Below are 19,771 nucleotides of genomic sequence, written 5' to 3' on the forward strand. Positions count from 1 at the left end.
TTCAAGTCCATTGAGCAAAGAAATATTTTTCTCTAGTTTTACTAGAAATACTTCTAAGATAAGTTACTAGCATTTTAAGTTGCCTATGAAAACAATGTATGTTCTTCTGTATTGATCTTTTACCATAGTAATATATTAAAAATTAAGACACATCATTTAAAAATTGTTCAAGTTCTCAGTTTCTACATTTTTTTAATAATGGATTAAAAAACTCCCACATTCTTTTATTCTGATGTATTTTACATACTTACTGACTGTATTTCTACTCTCTATTTTTTACTGTTCAACTCGTGATTTACATTCTCCTCACCTCCACAAGTACTCTCAAGAGCTTCTACTTGCAGCTGCTGGGTGGGACAGATGTACTCTATTGTTAATAACATGCTGAGAATAAAAATTATTATTTGTTCATTAATTTTTCATACCCTATTTTTCAAAATTTACTTCCTCTGCACATTCAAAAGGTTTTGGATCTTGTATAGCTTGTCCAATAAATCAGGATTAGTACCTCCTACAAACATCACTGAAGCATAGCACTCCAACTGGTAAAATTATTGGCTTCATTCTTTGTATGAAGCTACATTAGATTGGAGTTTGTTGGGTTTTTTTATAAAAAAAATGAAAAGAAATAGTAGTCACACTATATTTTCAAAGTTTATTCTTCTTTACAACATAAGCTAAGTAAATCTATGTTGACCATATCTATTAAATACAAAAGAATCCAGAATTCACAATGTTAGGCACCAAAAACAGCCATTGAAAAATTCAAATTAATTTCCCAGCTGCAGGTAACAAAATTCAACATTTGCACAACACATAGTACTGTATATTTTACATGACCTTTTTTTTTGTCAGATGAAGCATTCTTAAACTAAGTTGCATATGAATGAAAATACAATTGCTGTCACTTTTCAGTATGTTCAGCGTAAATACGCACGCCCCTTGTGAATAGGCAACACCTATCTGTACAGATCTGGATGTCAGCATGAATCCTAAATCCTTTGAATACGACTATCTCTGTGCAGTAAGTTACCTTAGTGAAGAAACAACCTCCGGCTATGCACAAGGACATTGACCGCTTGTTATAGGTAAGGAATTATTATGTTTTTGCTGCACTTCCACAACTAATTGTTTCCAAAGGCAAACATGCTCCTGTGGACCCAGCAAGTGTTGACAGAAATCAACGTTGCTGTCTGTATTCAAGCCACATGTAGAAGGTCAGTCAGTTTTGGTTGGTCAGAGATTAGTCTGGGGCTGAGGCCTTTGAAAGCTTATGGCAGCGATATAAAATACAAAGCTAGAAAACATTTAAACAAAAGAACCTCAGGGGGAATATACGCAGACATTAAATATAAGGTGTAGAAAACCGAGCACAAGGTGGAACACAGAGAAGCCAAACCATCAGCAGATCTGACGTGCCAACCAGCTGGTGTGTGTTTATACACACACACACACACACGATGTATATATAAACAGATATATTCCTAGCCTGCTCAGTAAACAAATTTTAGACCACATGCCATGAGTGGCACGGTGCTGTTCTTCAGCTGCATTCCCCAAAACTGCCCTCTGACAGCCTCTCAGCCACAAAATTAGACAAACTCCCAGTAGATCTCTAATGTCTCAGGGAAAGCTCACTGAGGACAGACTATCTTTGTTTAACACTGAGGTCAGGAAACTCCATGCTGTTGTGTACTATCCTACCTCTTTATTTGCTACAAACTCATGTTCTGGAAAAGGTTCTTGAGTTTTCTGTGTGGATTCTGCAAGGCTATGCTCTTGATCTATTCACCTTCATTTCTTAGTCCTCCCAGGCTCTTTAATGCCCTGAAGGACAATTGGACTTGCTTTATAATGGTAAATGTTAAGGATCTGGGAATAAGATTCCCAGAACAAAAACATAAAAATCCTTCCCAGAAAGGGAAAAAGAGGCATGTGCTCTTGATTCTCATGAAGGTACTTTTCCAAAAGGGTGGTCTACAAAAGTGTATCCCAAGACAGAGGGTTCCTTTGCTTCAGTTGATTGGATGAATCTACTGTCTCGAAGGGGAGAAGTTTTCATAGGATTCATTGGGCACAGCTCCTCTACTGTTTTTGTTAGAATTCCTGACAGTCTGATCGTGAGAGATGTTGCAGCACTCAGTGCTCTGGATTGGCAAGAGGGAAGATTAGCCAGTTGTAACCTGATAAACTCATAGAAAGCACAAAATCATATCATAGCTATGATTCTTGTCTATTTTACATCAATTGGTTTCCATAGAAACAACATTTTTGAGCTATCTTCCAGATTGTGTCTACACCACAAAACAAAGAAAACCAGACACCGCACCAAATGACATGGGGATCAATGGGTAAGCTGCTTAACACGACCTTGTGTTATGGTGGTAAGGAAATAGCAAGCAAATGTCTACTACTGTAATGCTCTTTCCTATTTCACAATTTTAGTTTGTAACCAAGAAGATAATGCAATTTGCAGAAGATTTGGGAAGAAAACAAAGAAACAAAAAAAACCCCAAACCAAACCCAACACAAGAATAATTAAAAAATCAGATATCATGTTGTGAAAAACTCAAAATTTTGATCAGTTTATACCACCAAAGAGGAAGTTGTGGAATTACTTGGTAACAGTGGGTAAGCATTCACTACAAATTGGGGTGTGATAACAGCTCTTCAGTCTTGTAGACAAAGACAGAACAGCATGTATGGCTGGTACCTGAAACTTGCAAGCTTGGAAATAAGATGCTTGATTTTAAAAATAAGGATAATTAACCATTGGAACAGATTACAAAAGACTCTGAAGGACTGGAGAACACTAAATCAGGGATAGGTGTAACTTTTTTCTGAAAAATTCTTCAGATGGAGAATTTTTATGGTTTATTTTACACAGGTCACAGTTGATTATTAGAATGGAAATGTTTCTAATTATGGATTTCATATCTGTTGCCTTAATTTATCAGATCATAATACATTAACAAAAATGTACATCAGTTCTGCATCAGAGATACATAAAAAATATAGGTAGCTTGGTTTGTTAATAAAATCAATCATAATCCTGAAATAATGATAGGAGAAAAATTGTCCATGTTTGTATCAATGGATGTTATGCTTCATATACCAGGTTCTTACTAAGCAAAGCCTAAGAAAAAAAGTGCAGATCAGCTGTCTAAAGACTTCTAAACAATGGAAAAATGCTACTGATCTACATACTTTACTTTGAACAAACAGGACACTGTTATTATCATTCCTGAGAAGTAAAAATTTCTGAAATAATATCCAAATTTGGAACAAATAGGAGCTGCAAACTCTTTAAAACATTTTCATATCAAATAAGTAATCTTTCTACTCAGTCTTCTGAGAAACATATTAAAATTGTTAAATTTTTTTGAAAGGATAGATTCTCTTTTGTTGCAAACCCAGTGATTAGTGTCTAAAATTTGACAATGAGTTGAGATTCTCCCAGTATAGAACTATTTAAAATATGGATACATCCCAAATATAAATAAAACTTATTATTTCAGCTCTCAAGTTTATGTAGATTTGCAGGGCATTACTGCTACTTACTGTAGACAGAAGAATTAACATTTTTAAGAGCTTCATCTAGCCCAATGGGATTGCAGTGGATTGCTTTCAAACACAACAGCTGAAGCAAACACACTACCTGTGTTCTCTATTACCATATTGCTACCCAGGGGGCAGTGTGCTAACTCTAAATATTTATTGTGAAAACCTGTACATCAGTTTCTAAGAAACCAAGATTTCTCTTGATAGTTGCCCTCTGCAGAAGAATGGAAACCCTCAGCTTTAGAAACTCTCCTAGTAAATAGTGCCAAATTCTGGAATCCCACATTTTCGGTGCTAAATATAAGGTTTGCTACTATGACATTTCTTTCCAGAACAATGAAGACAAAAAAAGAACTGGTAGAATGAAGTCTTCTCATATAGTCATTAGATGTAGGTTCCATATTTAGACCTAAGTTCCATATTCTAAAACTACAAATCCTGTTGTTACCCCGGGCTGTACATAATAAATTACACCTGATTACAGCATAAATCAAAGACAGATGTACAATCTCAATTTGAAGAGATGAGGAGATGCAGAATTCAACTTCAACTTTGAAACTTGCTAAAATGCTTAATAAAGCCTAGCTAGGTATGATCCAGTATTTTCTCCACATGGATATATTTATATGGTCTAAACCTTTACCTCTCAAACTGCTTTCTGATTAGACAAGCATCCATTCTTGAAGCATCTTTTCATTCTTTTTTAAATTTACCTATCTAGTTTTCAAACATACTTTTAAACCTGTGAACAGTCTGGCTCCAGTTTTCTAGTTTTGGTCTAATGCTATTTTATGTACACCTCTTCAATACACTTAACAGAGGTCTGTTCATTGCTATGAGAACCATGCCATAGGGATTCACATGAACAGCTCAACTATCCTCCTCTGCTATCACTTCTGAGGTTATAAGGACAAGCATTTTTCACACCAGTTGAATTCTTGGCCTCAGTTTTCAATTTGTCAGTCTATCACTAAGCTAATTCATGATATAAACACATGACTGGATTTAAATGAAATTCACTGCATATGAATGTTAGAATCCATAAAGCCTTTTTTTGGAAGTCAGTCTCTTCTATCCACTTCATACATGGACTGCACATGATCTACAGCAAAAATTCTTTACTCTTCCTTCCATTTTTCTTTCCAGTATATTTTTATAAGACTTTCTTTAAGTATCCATCATGGCTGAACAAAAGGTCAATAAAAAGGAATATTGGAAATGACATCACAGTAGTAGGTCGCACTTGTCCTAACATCTTCAAGAAAATAATATCAAAAAGACATTTTAGTATCCTTTAAATAGTTCTAAGACAGAGGTTGGCCATAAATGTCGAACTACAGACTGAATCTCAGAAACAGAAAGTACTAATGGGGATTCTTAATGCTTTCACCATTTTTCTAAAAATATATTTAGATTTTTAGAGGCTTCCATAGGAAATCTGCTGTCAGTTATAATTTTTTTTATTATCATTTACCAAAAAGTGGAATGCTATACTTCGCTCTACCAAAAATGATCATTTTTTCAAGGTAGATAAAACAAGAATTATTTTTTTCCCCAGAGAGTGAAGATGAGTAAATAGGGATGTTTATGGTCTCAAATGATATATCCAAGCACTGTTTTCAGTCTGTGAAACTGAGATTCAGCCATCATCCTCCTGTAGAAATGGCTAACATTACACGATTTACAGGAGGAAGAGTCTTGAGCAATTTCTATGGTACAACTACTAGAAGAATACTCAAGTTGCCAAGTGGTGGGCTTTCAAGAAAATTAATTCAAATTAATTCATTCCATTAAAAAAAGAGATTAATTTATCTGGTTAAACAAGACTGAAGCTAATTAAAAAGGGTCCATAAATAATGAATGAAGAAAAAGTAAAAGATCTCTATCTTTAAATGTGCTCCCTTATAATACTGCTGAACCACAAATCACCTTTTTTGTTAATGATTGCACAATATTTTCTTACAGCACAAGAAAAATAAATATAAATTTTTAAAATATTTATTTTCCAGACAGGGAACATACTCTTTGGCATTGATATTTTAAAGATTTTTTGTCTCCAACAAAGACTGAAGCTTGAATATTAGAAACAGCACAAATCAAATGTTAATTGGATCTAATACTCTGTCCCAAGAGAAAAAAGGCAGTCTTGAGTACCAGGTATTCTGCTTGCTCCCTTCAAGCTCCCATGGACTCTAGTTGCAGCTGAAAGAACTAACGAAGCTGAACCCAGGTATACAGGAAACGACTATAATATTAGCAAGAACCCGCACAAATCTTGTTTGAAGCTATTAACACGGCATAACAACCCTGTGGAAAAAGCACGCATAAACCCCAGTTTTTAAAGTGGTTACTCTGTTTTAATCATGAAACATTCCTTTATTTTCCTTTAATATCGCAGATAATGCACACAACTTGTCATTTCAACATATGTAGCAGGCATCCTACTGACTAGCGTCTCTTTAAATGCACACCGGTAGTTCGGATTCAGAGCACAGTGAGAAATACGAGCATTTGATGGCATAATTAAAAAGCTCTGTCAACTTTTTATGTACAAGTGGGTCAAACTAAAGCTGGCATTCTTTATTCTTGAGTGCTCAACTTTGTAATATTAATGATATTTTTATGCACACAGAAAGATGACACATGACACTCCAGTAAATCTGCATACATGTTCTGCTAGAATGTATCTTTGTTTCAATGTGTATTGTAAACTAAACTGACCTCACTTCAGTCAGCTAAAAAAGACAACTGAGATTATTGTGGCAACCAACTAACTACAGTTTATAAACCTCCTTTGAAATTACTTAAATTATTTTCCATGCTGCTTCCTACATGTTTTCTGGTAATTTGGTCCTGCTGTTATAATTTCAAAATAGGTGTGCAAAAATGAATAAGTTCTAAGAAAAGTGTGGGCTTTGTTTCAATATAGAATAATATCTGGAATCGAGCTTTTCTTTCAGTACCTTATCTATAATTTCCAAAAGCTCTGAATACAAAATAAGACCATATGCTTAGTCTCCTCCAAATGCAGGAGATCACATCTATCTGTATGGGATTTTGCACAAATTTTAAATTACAGAATTCCATTGTATTAGATCTTCACATCATATTTTACTGTACTGTTTCTAATCAATAATTTTTTAAAATCTGGGTAGAAACACAATAGCAATTGTCCTAATATAATTTCTCACTTTCTGGCCTGGAAAACTTGCACCTCTTTCCTGTACTTTCTATCTGCTTCACTAAAACTGGTATGCAATTATTTCCCAATCTTATTAGCATACTGAATAGTTTTTTCAGTTAATATACTCATCGGCTACAAAGCATCCAATGTATATAAAAAAATGGTTAGTACTTGTGGCTTTAATTTTATTTTAGATGGTTTATATTTGAAATTCATGCTCATCACTGTGGTGCTGCTGCAAGCTTGGCTAAACTGTCTAACGAGCAAAATCCTTGTTTTTGCTTTTTTTCCACGGGAATTCCCTTCCCTGCTGGTTGTCCTCTCCCTTGCCTACTTGGGAGATGGGATAAACAGAAGCAATAGCTCAGTCACTGCTACACATCATATCTTAACTTTCTGTGCTGTAACTATTGCTTTAAAACATCAGAGATACAAAACAGCACAGTATTTTCTAAGTGCAGACCTCTGCAGAAAACCCATTAAGTCCAATTGCTAGCCTACTGTGCAGACATTAAAAAAAGAGTAGCCATCAATAAACATGTTATTTAAATTCAATTTAACATTCTTTTAGAGTCAAAGAAGTAATCGATGCATTCTGTGTGCTAACTAAACAGAGATATCAGAGGCCAAGGTATTTATTAACTGTAAGAACAGTTCATTGAGAGGTTTACTCTGAGCTGATGTAGATTATAGCACTGATCTTAGCAGAAGAACCATGAAAAAACCTAATGGGTAGTTGGTCAAAAATGCTTACAGTGGAAATTCAGGAAGAGTTTCCTGATGGAGTCTGTTCACTTCTGTCTATCTTGCTGGGGAAAAAAAAAAAAACAAACACAAACCAAAACAAACAAAAACAAAACCAAAAAACCACTGTAATAACAAATGTTTTCAGTTGTTATGTGCCATGTTTTAGCAGTTGTCAGTACATCCAGGACAAAAATAAAACAGAGATATTCACACTTGATTCTTAGTCTATCCTTGCTTTTTTAAAAAAGAAATTATTAATTGCTGAGACTTTGTTATTTGCTTTTTAACTTGCTGGAAAGTAAGAATGCATTCAACTATACAAACTCCTACCAACCAGTTTTTCATATGCTCAGGTATTTGAAAACATATGTTTAAAAAATCAAGATGTATTAACTCCCCCCCAGTATATCTTTAAGAAAATGGTAATAGCTAGTATTACAAATCTAATATATTGTAAACTTAACACAGAGAGACACAGCATATCAGAAAAGACCAGTTTGGTAAGGTACCATCCTTCATCCTCACTGACCCTAATGGGAAAAGAGGCCACTAGTCATGTCAACGTAGCTTTGATACACCATGATTGGTTTTCTTTCTGGTATTATTCCTAAACCAGCAACAAAGGTACCAGCAACAAAACTACAATTTGGCTTAAGCTCCAGGGAATAATTTCTCTTTCTTTTTCCAGACTGATCTAATATTCCCAATACTGATGTCTACAAATTGGGGTTTTTGGGGGGTTTGGTTTGGTTTCTTCCCCCCCCCCCCACCAGAAAAACAAAGGAGTTAATGCATATTTTTAGAACTACTGTGATCATTGTAAGCAAATCTAGAATCACTGGTAGGGTTATATGACAAAAGCATATAAAGGGGAAAGGTTTTAATCTAACCTTCCAGAAGTCAAAATATCTGTGGATTTTGTCTTATGAGGAAGCTACACTTGAAGCTGACTGCAATGGATAGGTAATGTGTAAAAGCAAGAAACAGTGATTCATCAATATCTCTAAGAAAAGCTTCTAACAGCACCTAAATACACTGGTATGAGCTGCTATCATCATTAGAATATATTTTCCTGAATCTAATTTCAAGAATTTTGTGAGAAGACTATGCTAACTGTATAGATATTCTAGAACAATGCGATAGACCTAGTGGAAGGAAATTTTAGGAGCATAATGAATCCCCTGGGTCAGACAGACTGTTTAGAAAGATAGTAATGCTAGTGGTATTTTAAGCAATCCAAGCTCTCTGTTAATGTATTTAAACCTTGTTCACATACTTAATTTTAAAAATCTAATGCTTTTCATGTTATCTTAAATGTGGTGGAAAATTATACTGTAGGTCACAGTGCTTCCTTAAGTGTGTTCTCTCACTCTTATGTTCCTGTCAGTTTGTGATGTGGTATGAATTAAGCCTTTATACCTCTTCAGCACAGTAGGCTGTAAATTAATAGGTGCAAAGAAAGCAATAGTGTTCTGTGAATTAAGCATCAATTTACTGCTTCTGTACTTCTCACTTTATGCACCGTTCACATGCTAGTATTAACAGCTAAGTGGTCTCTGTGTCTTTACAGCTAACACAGGCAAGAGATTATATTAGTTTAGTCACTACTATTAGCACGAAATACATTTACCATCCTATTTATTTCAGGGTCAAAATCTTTGCAAAAGCCTACACATACTTTTATGCATGCAGTTATTAATACATATATATTATTTAGCATAAAGATATTACAAGGTATGCTTTCATACATTCTTACTTTAAATCATAGTATCATAATATCGCAGAATCACAGAATGGTTTGGGTTGGAAGGGACCTCAAAGATCATCCAGTTCCAACCCCCCTGCCATGGACAGGGACACCCTCCACTAGACCAGGTTGCCCAAAGCCCCATCCAAATGCAAGTCTAAAAACTTTTGCAAGATTTCTATGTGAGATATTACCATAAACTAAACACATTTATTTACTGGGCCTTAAATAGATTTACCTTTGCATAAGGATTCTACCAACTTTTTTTTTTTAATCAGGCTATTTCCATCACCTTCATGTCTGAGCACAAGATTAGCATGTAATCCAAGGGAAAGCTGTGGTCCAAAAGGAAGAATGGGAAATCTGAATCTGTCTGAATTCTATCTGAAGCGCTCAGAAGAATTACAGACATATTTCAGCCATTATTATATGGGCCAGTATCTGGGGAAAAGGTGACAGGATACTGATACAGCCACCATGTATTTACTGGGAAAGAAGGCGGCAGGCCGGGCTTCGCTGCTGTCCTGCACAGCAAAGGTATAAGTGCCAAAACAGTCCTGTTTTGGGGGAAGATGAAAGGAGAGGGAATGTGCCTGCTGGATCAAAATGACAACATTAGTGATGGTGATATTCCTCTGGGCTTAGGCTGGTTTTGTTCACTCTGCGCAAGTGGGAGGGCTGACTCGAGTACACTTCCCAGGCTCGTTTGGGATATCACTCTGCAAAGGTTCTTCTCACGTAGAACACCCAACTCCCACATCGCTACTCTGAACTTCAAATTTCCCAGCCTCTCCAACCCAATCTGAGGCTGTTTCCAAAACCTCACCAATTCTTTAAAATCTGTCATACTATCCCCCAACTCACCCAAACAAATTTTTTCTCATGTTAGATTCATTCTTGTCTCCCAACTCCAAGCCCTCATTCCCTCCATCATCCCCTTTCTTCCAGTGCAATGCCAGCAACTCAGACAGCACATACAAATTCAGATGTTACATTTCAGATTATTTTTTAAACCACTTTGTCCCTTTCTTCATTACGGTCATTTTAGCAATTAGAATCTGAAGGTGCCTCATTGCGACCAGCAGAGCCCATCTCCTCATATGATCTATACTATATTATTTAGTATAACTTAAATAATAAAACAAACAAAAAATTTCACACATGTTCTCCTGTATCAAAAAAATAAAATAATAATAAAAAAAAGTTGCCTTTAGGATGCTGAAAGGAAGAGGAAGACCATGTCTAGCATGAGGGAAAGAAATGTAACCCTGTCTTAAAATAACCACTTCTTTACAGCTTTGCTTTCATATCAGTAGCAGTCAGGTTTCATCTTTCCTCCTATAACAATTTAGGGGCAGGGACTGTTCATTACCTCTCTCATCCAAGTTTTGCCTTTCTATGGACTCCAAAGGTACTGAGCAGTGTTCACTGTATTTTCCCAAGCCTACTAACAATTTACTTACAACTGTGGATAATTCATTTTTTCAAGCATGCATGTGAATGCCTGCAGAAAATCCACTCTGGAACATGATGATTTTGATAAATATAGCAAAGTACAAGATACATCACTGATGAGATCAGCTTATTAATCCTTATTATGGGAAAACAGTAGGAGTGAAGAAGCTGTTTATCTGCATATGTTTGGGTATAGCAACCGCTATGCCAAAGTACTGGATATAGATACTGAACTAAAACATGCTATTTCCCACTCAGGGAATTTTAAAAGACTCTGGAAAGCAATACTTTAAGAACTAGAGTATATCAGTTGTCTGTGACATGTTTAGTATACATAGCTGGCATGCTACGCAAAACACTGTGCCTGTTTTCTTTCCAAATTCCCTAACCTGTAAGTGGGACGATCCTTTCCGAGACTTTCATTCTAAGATTACAGAATTGCACAGGCACTCAAATTCAGCACGTTGCTTGCAAACTTTTTATACACCATTTTGACTATGACTACATTACATGGCTGACTTTTTCTTCAGTGGAGGGTATGTTTTTCAAACCTTAATCTATCAGAAACCAAAGGAAAAGTACAAGATCAATTACAATGTATTAATGATTGTTTGGGATAAATTTAGCCAGATTTTAAGCAGAACTGATCGAAAATGTCAGCAAATGCTGAGGGAGGATGCAGAAACTGGAAATGTTGGTGGGAGGGGAAGGCAAGGGAGCAGTGGGAGCAGTGGCACTGCCAAAAGAAAATGGCTAGGAGAAATTGGGAGAAACAAGCATCAGCAGCAAAGGCAGCAAGTGACAGGACTCAGAAGCTGAGGAAAAGGTGTATTCCACTGAGTCTTTAACAGAGACATGGGATTTGCCATATTACTTACTTTAGGGATTCTTCTATCGTTTATTCAGTTTGCAATATGTGAGTGTCTAATGATGATGTGTGCTGTAGCAGGAGTCTGAACAAATGGGGTATGGATGAAATCAGTTAGCAAAAACGTATTTCATGAACAGAACTTTAATTCTAATCAGGTAAATAAACATATTACTGATTGAAAATATCTAATATTCTGTCATGATCACTGTATTTTTCAGTATTCTAAGGCTCTTCATACACAGACACATAACTACCTTTCTTGCTCACCTTAAAGTATCTTAGTCCTTCCTATGTATCTTGGGGGTTCGGAACTGTGTAGTGTTCTATGGTAAGTCAATTTAAAAAGTTATCGTGTTGCTATATATATTTGATAGACAGCATTCAAATGCTAAGTAGCATTAATGCTGATTTTCAAATGTGACCGACTATGGGATTTTTATACAGTAACTAGAAACTTTGTAACATGGAAGTCAATAGAAAGAATTTGAGGGTAATTATGCAACTTTTCCTGAAGAAAAAAATAAAAATAAAAATGAAATGTGGTTCATGCCAGGTCAGACACACAGGTTATGAAGTACAGAAGCTTATACTTATTAGACCCCGTTTGCTAATCAAAACAGATAAAAGGGAAAATCTAGTTAAAACCTAGAGAAAGGTAAGAGCTTCCAAAAACTAGTAGACAGCAAGAGAACCCTTTACCAGCATCTCAATACAAACACACAGCTTTGCAGAGTTTCACAAGTTTCAAAAAAAAAGATGACTGTCAGTCTGTCAGTCTGTAAAGAGGCTGAAATAAGTAAATAATTGCAAATAAATTACTAAAATTTTTAATAGTGTTCTCAAATGAAAAAGCTGCAATTTAACTGCCTTCCTCTCATTGCATGGTCATGGCACATCCTTTCCGGTCTGATGGAGAGGGAAAAGAAAACAAAACCTTATATTGCCAAGGGTATGTCACGACCGCTTTTCTGGTGTATAACAACAACTTTATTGAAGGTGCATCCCCAAGCAATACATCTTTTCACAGTAAGCCAATAGATGGTGCTCTTTAGCTGTACAATTATGTAATTCTGAGCTAAATATTCAGCTTATTATGTATGGATCTACTGCCATAGGTGCCTATCAAAAAGGTGATTTAGACCACTCCATAAAGTCATGCATTATTTTGATATAGACCTCTCACAATGAGGGTGGTAAGATTAAGACAGACCTCTGTAAACTAGAAACATGCAGATCAAAACACTACTGTTTTGAACTGTATCTAAGGGCTTGGCCTGGTGTATTTATTTAAGAGGCACAAATTAGTATTATGACCCAGGTGTTATAAGAGTTATTCATTTACACAGAGGAAAGATGTGAGTTTCAGATGACTCCAGGTACTTATGTCAAATTGTATGCCAAGATAATAGTAATTCATTATTGCTACTTCTAAATCACTCTCACATCCACGTACATTTTTATGGCCTTTCACTAGGATATTGAGGTGATTTATAAGGAAGTCAGAATAATCTTAAAGGCATTTTTAAATAGTATTAGGAAATTAATTTGGACTAAAAAGTATGAAGTGTAATTCATTCTCTTATATTGGCAAATACTGACAAAAAATTGAAGAATCATAATTTTAAGTTTAAATGGAAGCACAGTCAGATAACAGTATTGTAAGGTAAATGAGACAAAAAAATAGAAGAAAATTTGTTCAATATTAAGATCCCAGGTTAAAAAACTTGCAGAATTATTCTCTAGCATCATAATCACCTTTCATGCATACTGTAATAGTCTAAGATTATTTTTTTTGTCAAATAATTTTTAATCATGCAAAAATTATGGTAAAGCCACATTTTCACAAAAAAGCTTGAGTCAGGCCTATCTACACCCATGCGAATTGCCCATCTTTACCTAAACTACAAATAATAAAATACACAGTCCAAATTAAAAAAATACACAACAAAAACCACCTCAATCTCACGGAGGAGTCTTGGGGAAGGCATATTAAGAGATTTTCAAAAGGATGCTTTCCCCAAGTGATATATTCCTGATTTTACTTCAAAACCATGTCAATTCAGCCTGTGTTTTTAATATACTTCTTAAAAGTATCTCTATATCCAACCTTGATTTAATTTTAAGTACCATATAACTTAAGCTGAAGTCTGAAGGGACATGTTTAAAAGTATTTTAAAAGTTATATTTAATGTTCATCAATTATGCATATACCTCTTATTCTTTTTTTCTTTTTTTTTTTTTTTTTAAAGTTCTAATAATTAACAGCAGAAGAGCCCTTCAGACTCAAAAAACTGAGCCATTTGGTGGACATGGAGATGAACTCCAGACATAGGAAGAGGCAGCCTTTATGTTATACTCTCAGAAGTACTGTTCCTGGCATTGCGAGCAAGAGCTTACCAACTCAAGATAAACATGTATTACAACTAAAAGTCCTTTATGTAACAGCAAATTAAGCAAGTGATTCAAATTCAGAAAGGTTTCTTTCATCTACGGTCTAATAATACTTTTACTTGCTCCACAGATTAAAAAACCTGTTCTACCTGCTTTGCATTCATTTTGCAAACACTGATGTTCATCTTTTTAAACCTGTTCACACTTACATTGATTCAAAGCAGGATTAAAAATGTGGGCATCTATATATGCACATCCATTCAAGATCCAGAGCTATATAAATGCTCCTTAATTAGGGAAAAAAAAAAACCCAAAACCCCAAAACAAAAAAAAAAAACACCCACCTTGAATAGCTTTGGACACTAATTGTATCATGGACATAAAATAAATACTGAGGTAATGTCACGTGAATCTTTTATAAACTAATTCCATTAGGATAGACTGCATGAATGATTTTCAAATAATATTTTAAGAATAAGAAAAGGTAAACAAATCTCTTCCTTTTCAATGCTTTGGAAACCAAACCAACAATCAGCTATATAACATGGAAATTAACTGAATGTTTAAAGAAGGTTTAGAAACAGGTGAGACATACAGCTAATATATTCTAATTAATAATTAATATAATAACCATAATATCTCTTATAGGTATATTTTATAGCTGTAACAGATTATTTTTCCTTAGCATTTAGATTCTACTTGTTCTAGCATTTCCATTGCTTTACTTTAAAAAAGTCCATCCAGTTTTTACTGTAATCATGCTGGAACTGCTACTAACCTTGTTGATATGTCTGGAGAGGGTAATCCAGTCTAAAGAATCATCAGTCTAAATTTATTTTGTTTATTTTCACTCTTTTCTACCTTTTGCAGTGCTTGCATAACTATATGTCTATGCTTTTCACTAGGAAAATATTAATCTTATTTTACAGCAAATATTCCTTTAAGTGAAAAAACAATCATAATTACAAGACCATCCTAATGGAATATGTGTCTTCTAACACAGAATTACTATATAAAGCTGTTGACATGATGCCAGACACAATAAAAGGGAGCAATCAAAAAAGTCACATTTTAAGATGATACACCTCTAGACCATTAGTTTTAAGTATGGAACAACTTCACATTTAAACACACAGCTGATTTTAGCAATTACAGCATGCACTACATTTAGCATGGCTCTAATGTCGCTATGGTAACTGTTCTGGCTTAAATATAGCTGAATGTGTAGCTTCATTCCAAATTATCCAATAATCCTTTAAACATTTCTTATAAAACTTCCCATAGCTTCTCCATAATTTTATCAGTGATCCTAGGAACATATAATAAATCCTTAGCTTTTAGTGATCAGAGTTTAGCACTATAAAAAAAAAAAAAAAAAACCCAAAAAAACCTCCCAACCAAAAAACAAATATCAAGGAAAAGAGAAAAAATGTTTAGATTGAATTCTAGGAGAAATAAGATTCTTATGATATCTCTGATTTCCAATGGAATGCTGATCAATACCATACGAGATCAATGCAGAATATGTTTACATTGCTTTCTGCTCATATTCTTCTACATCATCTATTATCAGAAATCTTCTGGGTAATGGATATGTTTACGTGACTGTCTGTCAATGTAAAGTTATTCCTACATTTGCATGTTCAAGTTCAGTAACAGATTAATTTCTGGCAACAAAATTGCACTTATGTTCTTCGGTGTCTACTAGAGCCTCGTACACAAAATTAAATGGACAGATTTTTATGTTCTGAAGCAAGACTCCATTAGTTCTTCTCCTTCAAGATTTCTGCTTCTGGTCCTTAGAACCCCTAATAAGAAAACACTGGCACTGATGACTGTCATGCATGTCTGTGCATGAGCAAGCACCAAATGGGATACTCACATATTCCATTTCAGACATTCAGACATGAGCACTTAATTTGATACAAGCTGCTTCACTGACTGTCATTACACAACTTTTGGTCACGTGGAAATGTTAGAGAGTGATCCTGTGATACAGGTCCAGAAGTATTTTTAAAACAAAGTTTTTACATAGTTGCAAAGCATGGTTGACACACATTTTTATTTCACAGAGTTTTTCAGCAGATCACATTCTACCTAGAACTTCACAATTATTAACATATTGCACTGCCTAGCCTGTCATGACATTAAAATAATAGTGAGATTGCTTCAAATCTCCAGAAAGGCATTCTAAAGATAATAACCACCAGTCACCTGTGAGCAGCAGATCTGTATTTTTTTCTTGGCTACATTTTAAAGCAATGGTGCATATGTCAAGCACAAGTCATTCTCAGAGACGAAAAAAATGCAAAACTTGCATATGTAGCATGCAGAGAAATCCTAATACGAACTGTTCTGCAATTTAATCCATTCCCATAGGCAGAACTATAATCTTTCACTTAGTACGGAGAATGTATATTTTGGTTTACAATTAATAAGCCCTAATATTGCTGAGCAAACAGTTTTAACATCAGCCAACGTAAGATAATAATACATGCATACATGAGTATACGTAGTAAGATTGACTTATAGACTGTTTAGAATAAGATGGTATTTATTTGCTCTCTATATATTTCTGTTTTACTGTGAGGTGGAATTTTGCTCACTGCTTTCATTGTTGGAGTACAATATCATGATAAGTCATTCAAGACACAACATCAGAAAATGTTCTCATATGAAGTTCAAATATGTAACATCAATAAATGCTCAAACATGGAGGAAAATAATAGGAAGGATGAAGATTTGGAAAGAAGCAGCAGCAAACTATTAATTACATTTGTTTAAAATTCTGGAGGGTGAAGGGAACCAAAGGAAAATACATAACAAAATGGTCATTACTAACAGGTAGAAAATATCTTAAATATCCCTCAAAACACTTTCAAAATACTCACCAAAAAAAGAAAAAAACCTGAGATCTTTACAAGATCTCAGACTTACCATATTGATGGTGCTTCTGTTCCACTGATCTCTAAGAAGTCGTACCCTTCCTCTAACTGGAAGTCAGTAAAGACCAAAGCAATGGTATCTCCTGGTTCAGCCAATATGGTCCAGGTGCAATCAGCATTATTTTCATACTCGGAAGGGAAGTGAGGACTTGAAATAGTTCCACTTGTCCCACGTAGTGTCCCTCCACAAGCTCCTTCAGCTGATGAACAAAATATTAATTACTAGTGGAGCTGCACTTGTAAACAAGTGAAGCATCATCCTTGCTTGTGCCATAGTGAACCCCTCTCCTGTGCATAGAGTACCCACAAATATACACATATAGAGAAATAAAATTCTATCAAGGTGAATGGAATAGAATATTTTCTGTCCGTTAAGGTGCAGAGATTTTTGGTTTGGGTTTTTTGACTTTTTTTCTTGGTGACACTCTAGTGCCAGGCCAAAGAAGGATAACATTAGCAGAGACACCTAGTACAAGCTGATTTGGAGAACCTGTACTTTGGCTCTGTGAAAGTGTCCACAGAAGGAACCTAAGAAAGGACTGCACAGAGAATCACAGAAATACAGTTAGTCTCTCTGCAATATAAATTTAAAAGTACTAAACATTTCTTTCTGAAGACCCCTCTCATTTCTTATAACTATAAAAAAAATATTCATATTGTTTTAAATGCTACCCTAAACTATGAAGCATTAATAAAATCATACTAGCATTTCTCAAGTTTTTTGTTCCGCATCAGGATGTTTACAGATGGCAAATAAATTCAAAAGGTTTTGCTGACAGATGGACCTTCCAAGGTTCACACATCATTGGTTAATAACATATATTTTAATGGTTATTAACCAAATTTCAAAAAACACAGAGCATAGGAATTTCCTGCTAAGCCTCCTGGAATGTTGTTTAATATGTTGCCAAAGGATTTAGCAGCCTTCCTGTACTCTTTCTTGCCCCATAAGATTTCACTGAAAGCTTTAAAGATATGCTGATTATTAGTAGTACTGGGTATTAAAACATATAATTAGAAAAACCCCAACAACAAACATGTCATCCATACAATTCATTGGCATAAAAAATTAAAAATTCATCAAGGGGCTTTTGGTGTGTTGTAATGTGGCTATGAAAGCTACAGAAATAGTAATTAAAAATATTTCTGCGTAGGTGAATGATCAGAAGATAAGCATTTAATTTTTATCCATTTTATTATCTTTCCTTACTGCTATTATCATTAGGTATGATTTGCATACTATAAGTGCATGTGGAGATTTAAAAACAAATAGCTTGGCAAGGTGCATGACACAAGGAACTTTCAGTCTAATTAGGATAATAACTGAATAGCTAATTACGACAACAGAGAGAGGTGGGAGTATAGCTGCTCTGCTCAATCACAGTTGAAAGCCTGTCAGTGAAAATGAGTTTTAAAGGAAGATTTGAAGGAAAAAAGATTCATTTGAATCAAAGGAAGAGGAATACTGTGGCTGGACATGAAAAAAAAAGGAGACTATTAAAAGACGATAAATAGCTAGTAAGGGACTGAAATAAAAGAAAGAATTGGGAGAAAGGCAGAAACGGAATCATTTATTTAACATTTAAGTATAGCATGAACCATTAATTTGACTAAAAAGAGGAGAGAAAGCTGCTGAAGAGATTTGAACAGGTAGTTATCTTTATTTTTCTATATGCAAAGTAAATTTTGACATAAAGAAATGTAAAATAACATTAGCTACCAAAGCCTTATTGAGTTTCATGATTTCTTGGCATAGAAATTTCTCAGAGAAGGGCAAGGTTTTTTGATAAATTTCATATCTTACTTTCTATGCCCTGATATTTGTGCATTCTTCTTTTTTAAATGATGGAGATTTGAGCGTGGAATAGATCTACACTCCTAAAAGATTTCTTTTTGTTGGTGAAATCAGGCCATTTCTGTGATTCCTCCCTCAATTCCTGGCTTTTTATACAGTGCATATTGAAAGGGCCACTGTGCCTCTGAGGGATGAAAGGGGAAAGGAAGTGAAAATTAAAGAACTCATGGATAAAGCTGAGGATCAGACTCTAAATTCCTGATGCATAATACATGCAAAAATTACAATAATTAAAAATTATTGTAAAACCGTAATAAATCAGAAAGGAGAATCAAGGTTTGTTATCCAGTAATATGTAGAAAGACCTCTTTTTCCTTCTGTTTTTTAAACTGTATATCTTTCAAGCACTGCAGATCATCATCTAACCCAGCAAAGAAAAACAAATTAACTTGATACATCCTGTGCCAATACTTCAGTACAGAAACTAACACTGAGTTATTGATTTCCACTGCGGTCATCATCAGTATCAGAGTTTCAATGAACCATTAAAACCCAAAACCTGATGATTTCCACCCTCTCTTTTTTCCAAGCTTTCTACTTGTTCATATTTTGTCATCACAGTGTGGGATTCTATTTTTTTTTCCAAAGAATTAAAATGTAAGAGTATGAGTTCCAGTTGATAAAGCATACAGGTTCTACGTGTATTCTTGAAAGCCAGCAAGCAGGCTTTTCCCAACCAGGGTAACCAGCAAGATGTGCAAAATCCTAAGTCAGCCATAACTCTTTGGTGTTAGCCGCTTGCTTTTAAATTTTGTTATGACAACATTCTCAATGACACCATATCCCACTGTGTTTATACTGACATTAAGCAAGATGCTAGTGGTAATTACAATGCTACTCAGCGTTTCTGCTGCAGAGCCCTTGAATAAGCTTTGAGCTCTAAAGCTCTGACTTTTACAGCTGACAAGGAAGGCTTATGTAGTTGATTGTTGCTGGCAATCACATGCAAAAATCTAAATTTACACACTGTGCATTACCACTGAAAGCCAAACGAGCTCATGCTACTACAGATATC

At 34.9% G+C, this 19,771-nt stretch overlaps 1 protein-coding gene across 1 annotated transcript in view; it reads right to left on the bottom strand.

Annotated features, from left to right (window-relative positions):
* The window catches only part of CSMD1 (CUB and Sushi multiple domains 1), a 1,232,729-nt gene that overhangs the window by 611,274 nt on the left and 601,684 nt on the right, over positions 1–19,771 (bottom strand). The window contains exon 5 of the mRNA XM_075747278.1: positions 16,894–17,101. Within this exon, the coding sequence (XP_075603393.1) occupies positions 16,894–17,101 (208 nt within the window). The remainder of the gene's footprint in view (positions 1–16,893; positions 17,102–19,771) is intronic.

The sequence above is a fragment of the Balearica regulorum genome, chromosome 3 (genome assembly GCF_011004875.1).
Source record: "Balearica regulorum gibbericeps isolate bBalReg1 chromosome 3, bBalReg1.pri, whole genome shotgun sequence".
In the NCBI taxonomy this organism is placed as follows: Eukaryota; Metazoa; Chordata; class Aves; order Gruiformes; family Gruidae; genus Balearica; species Balearica regulorum.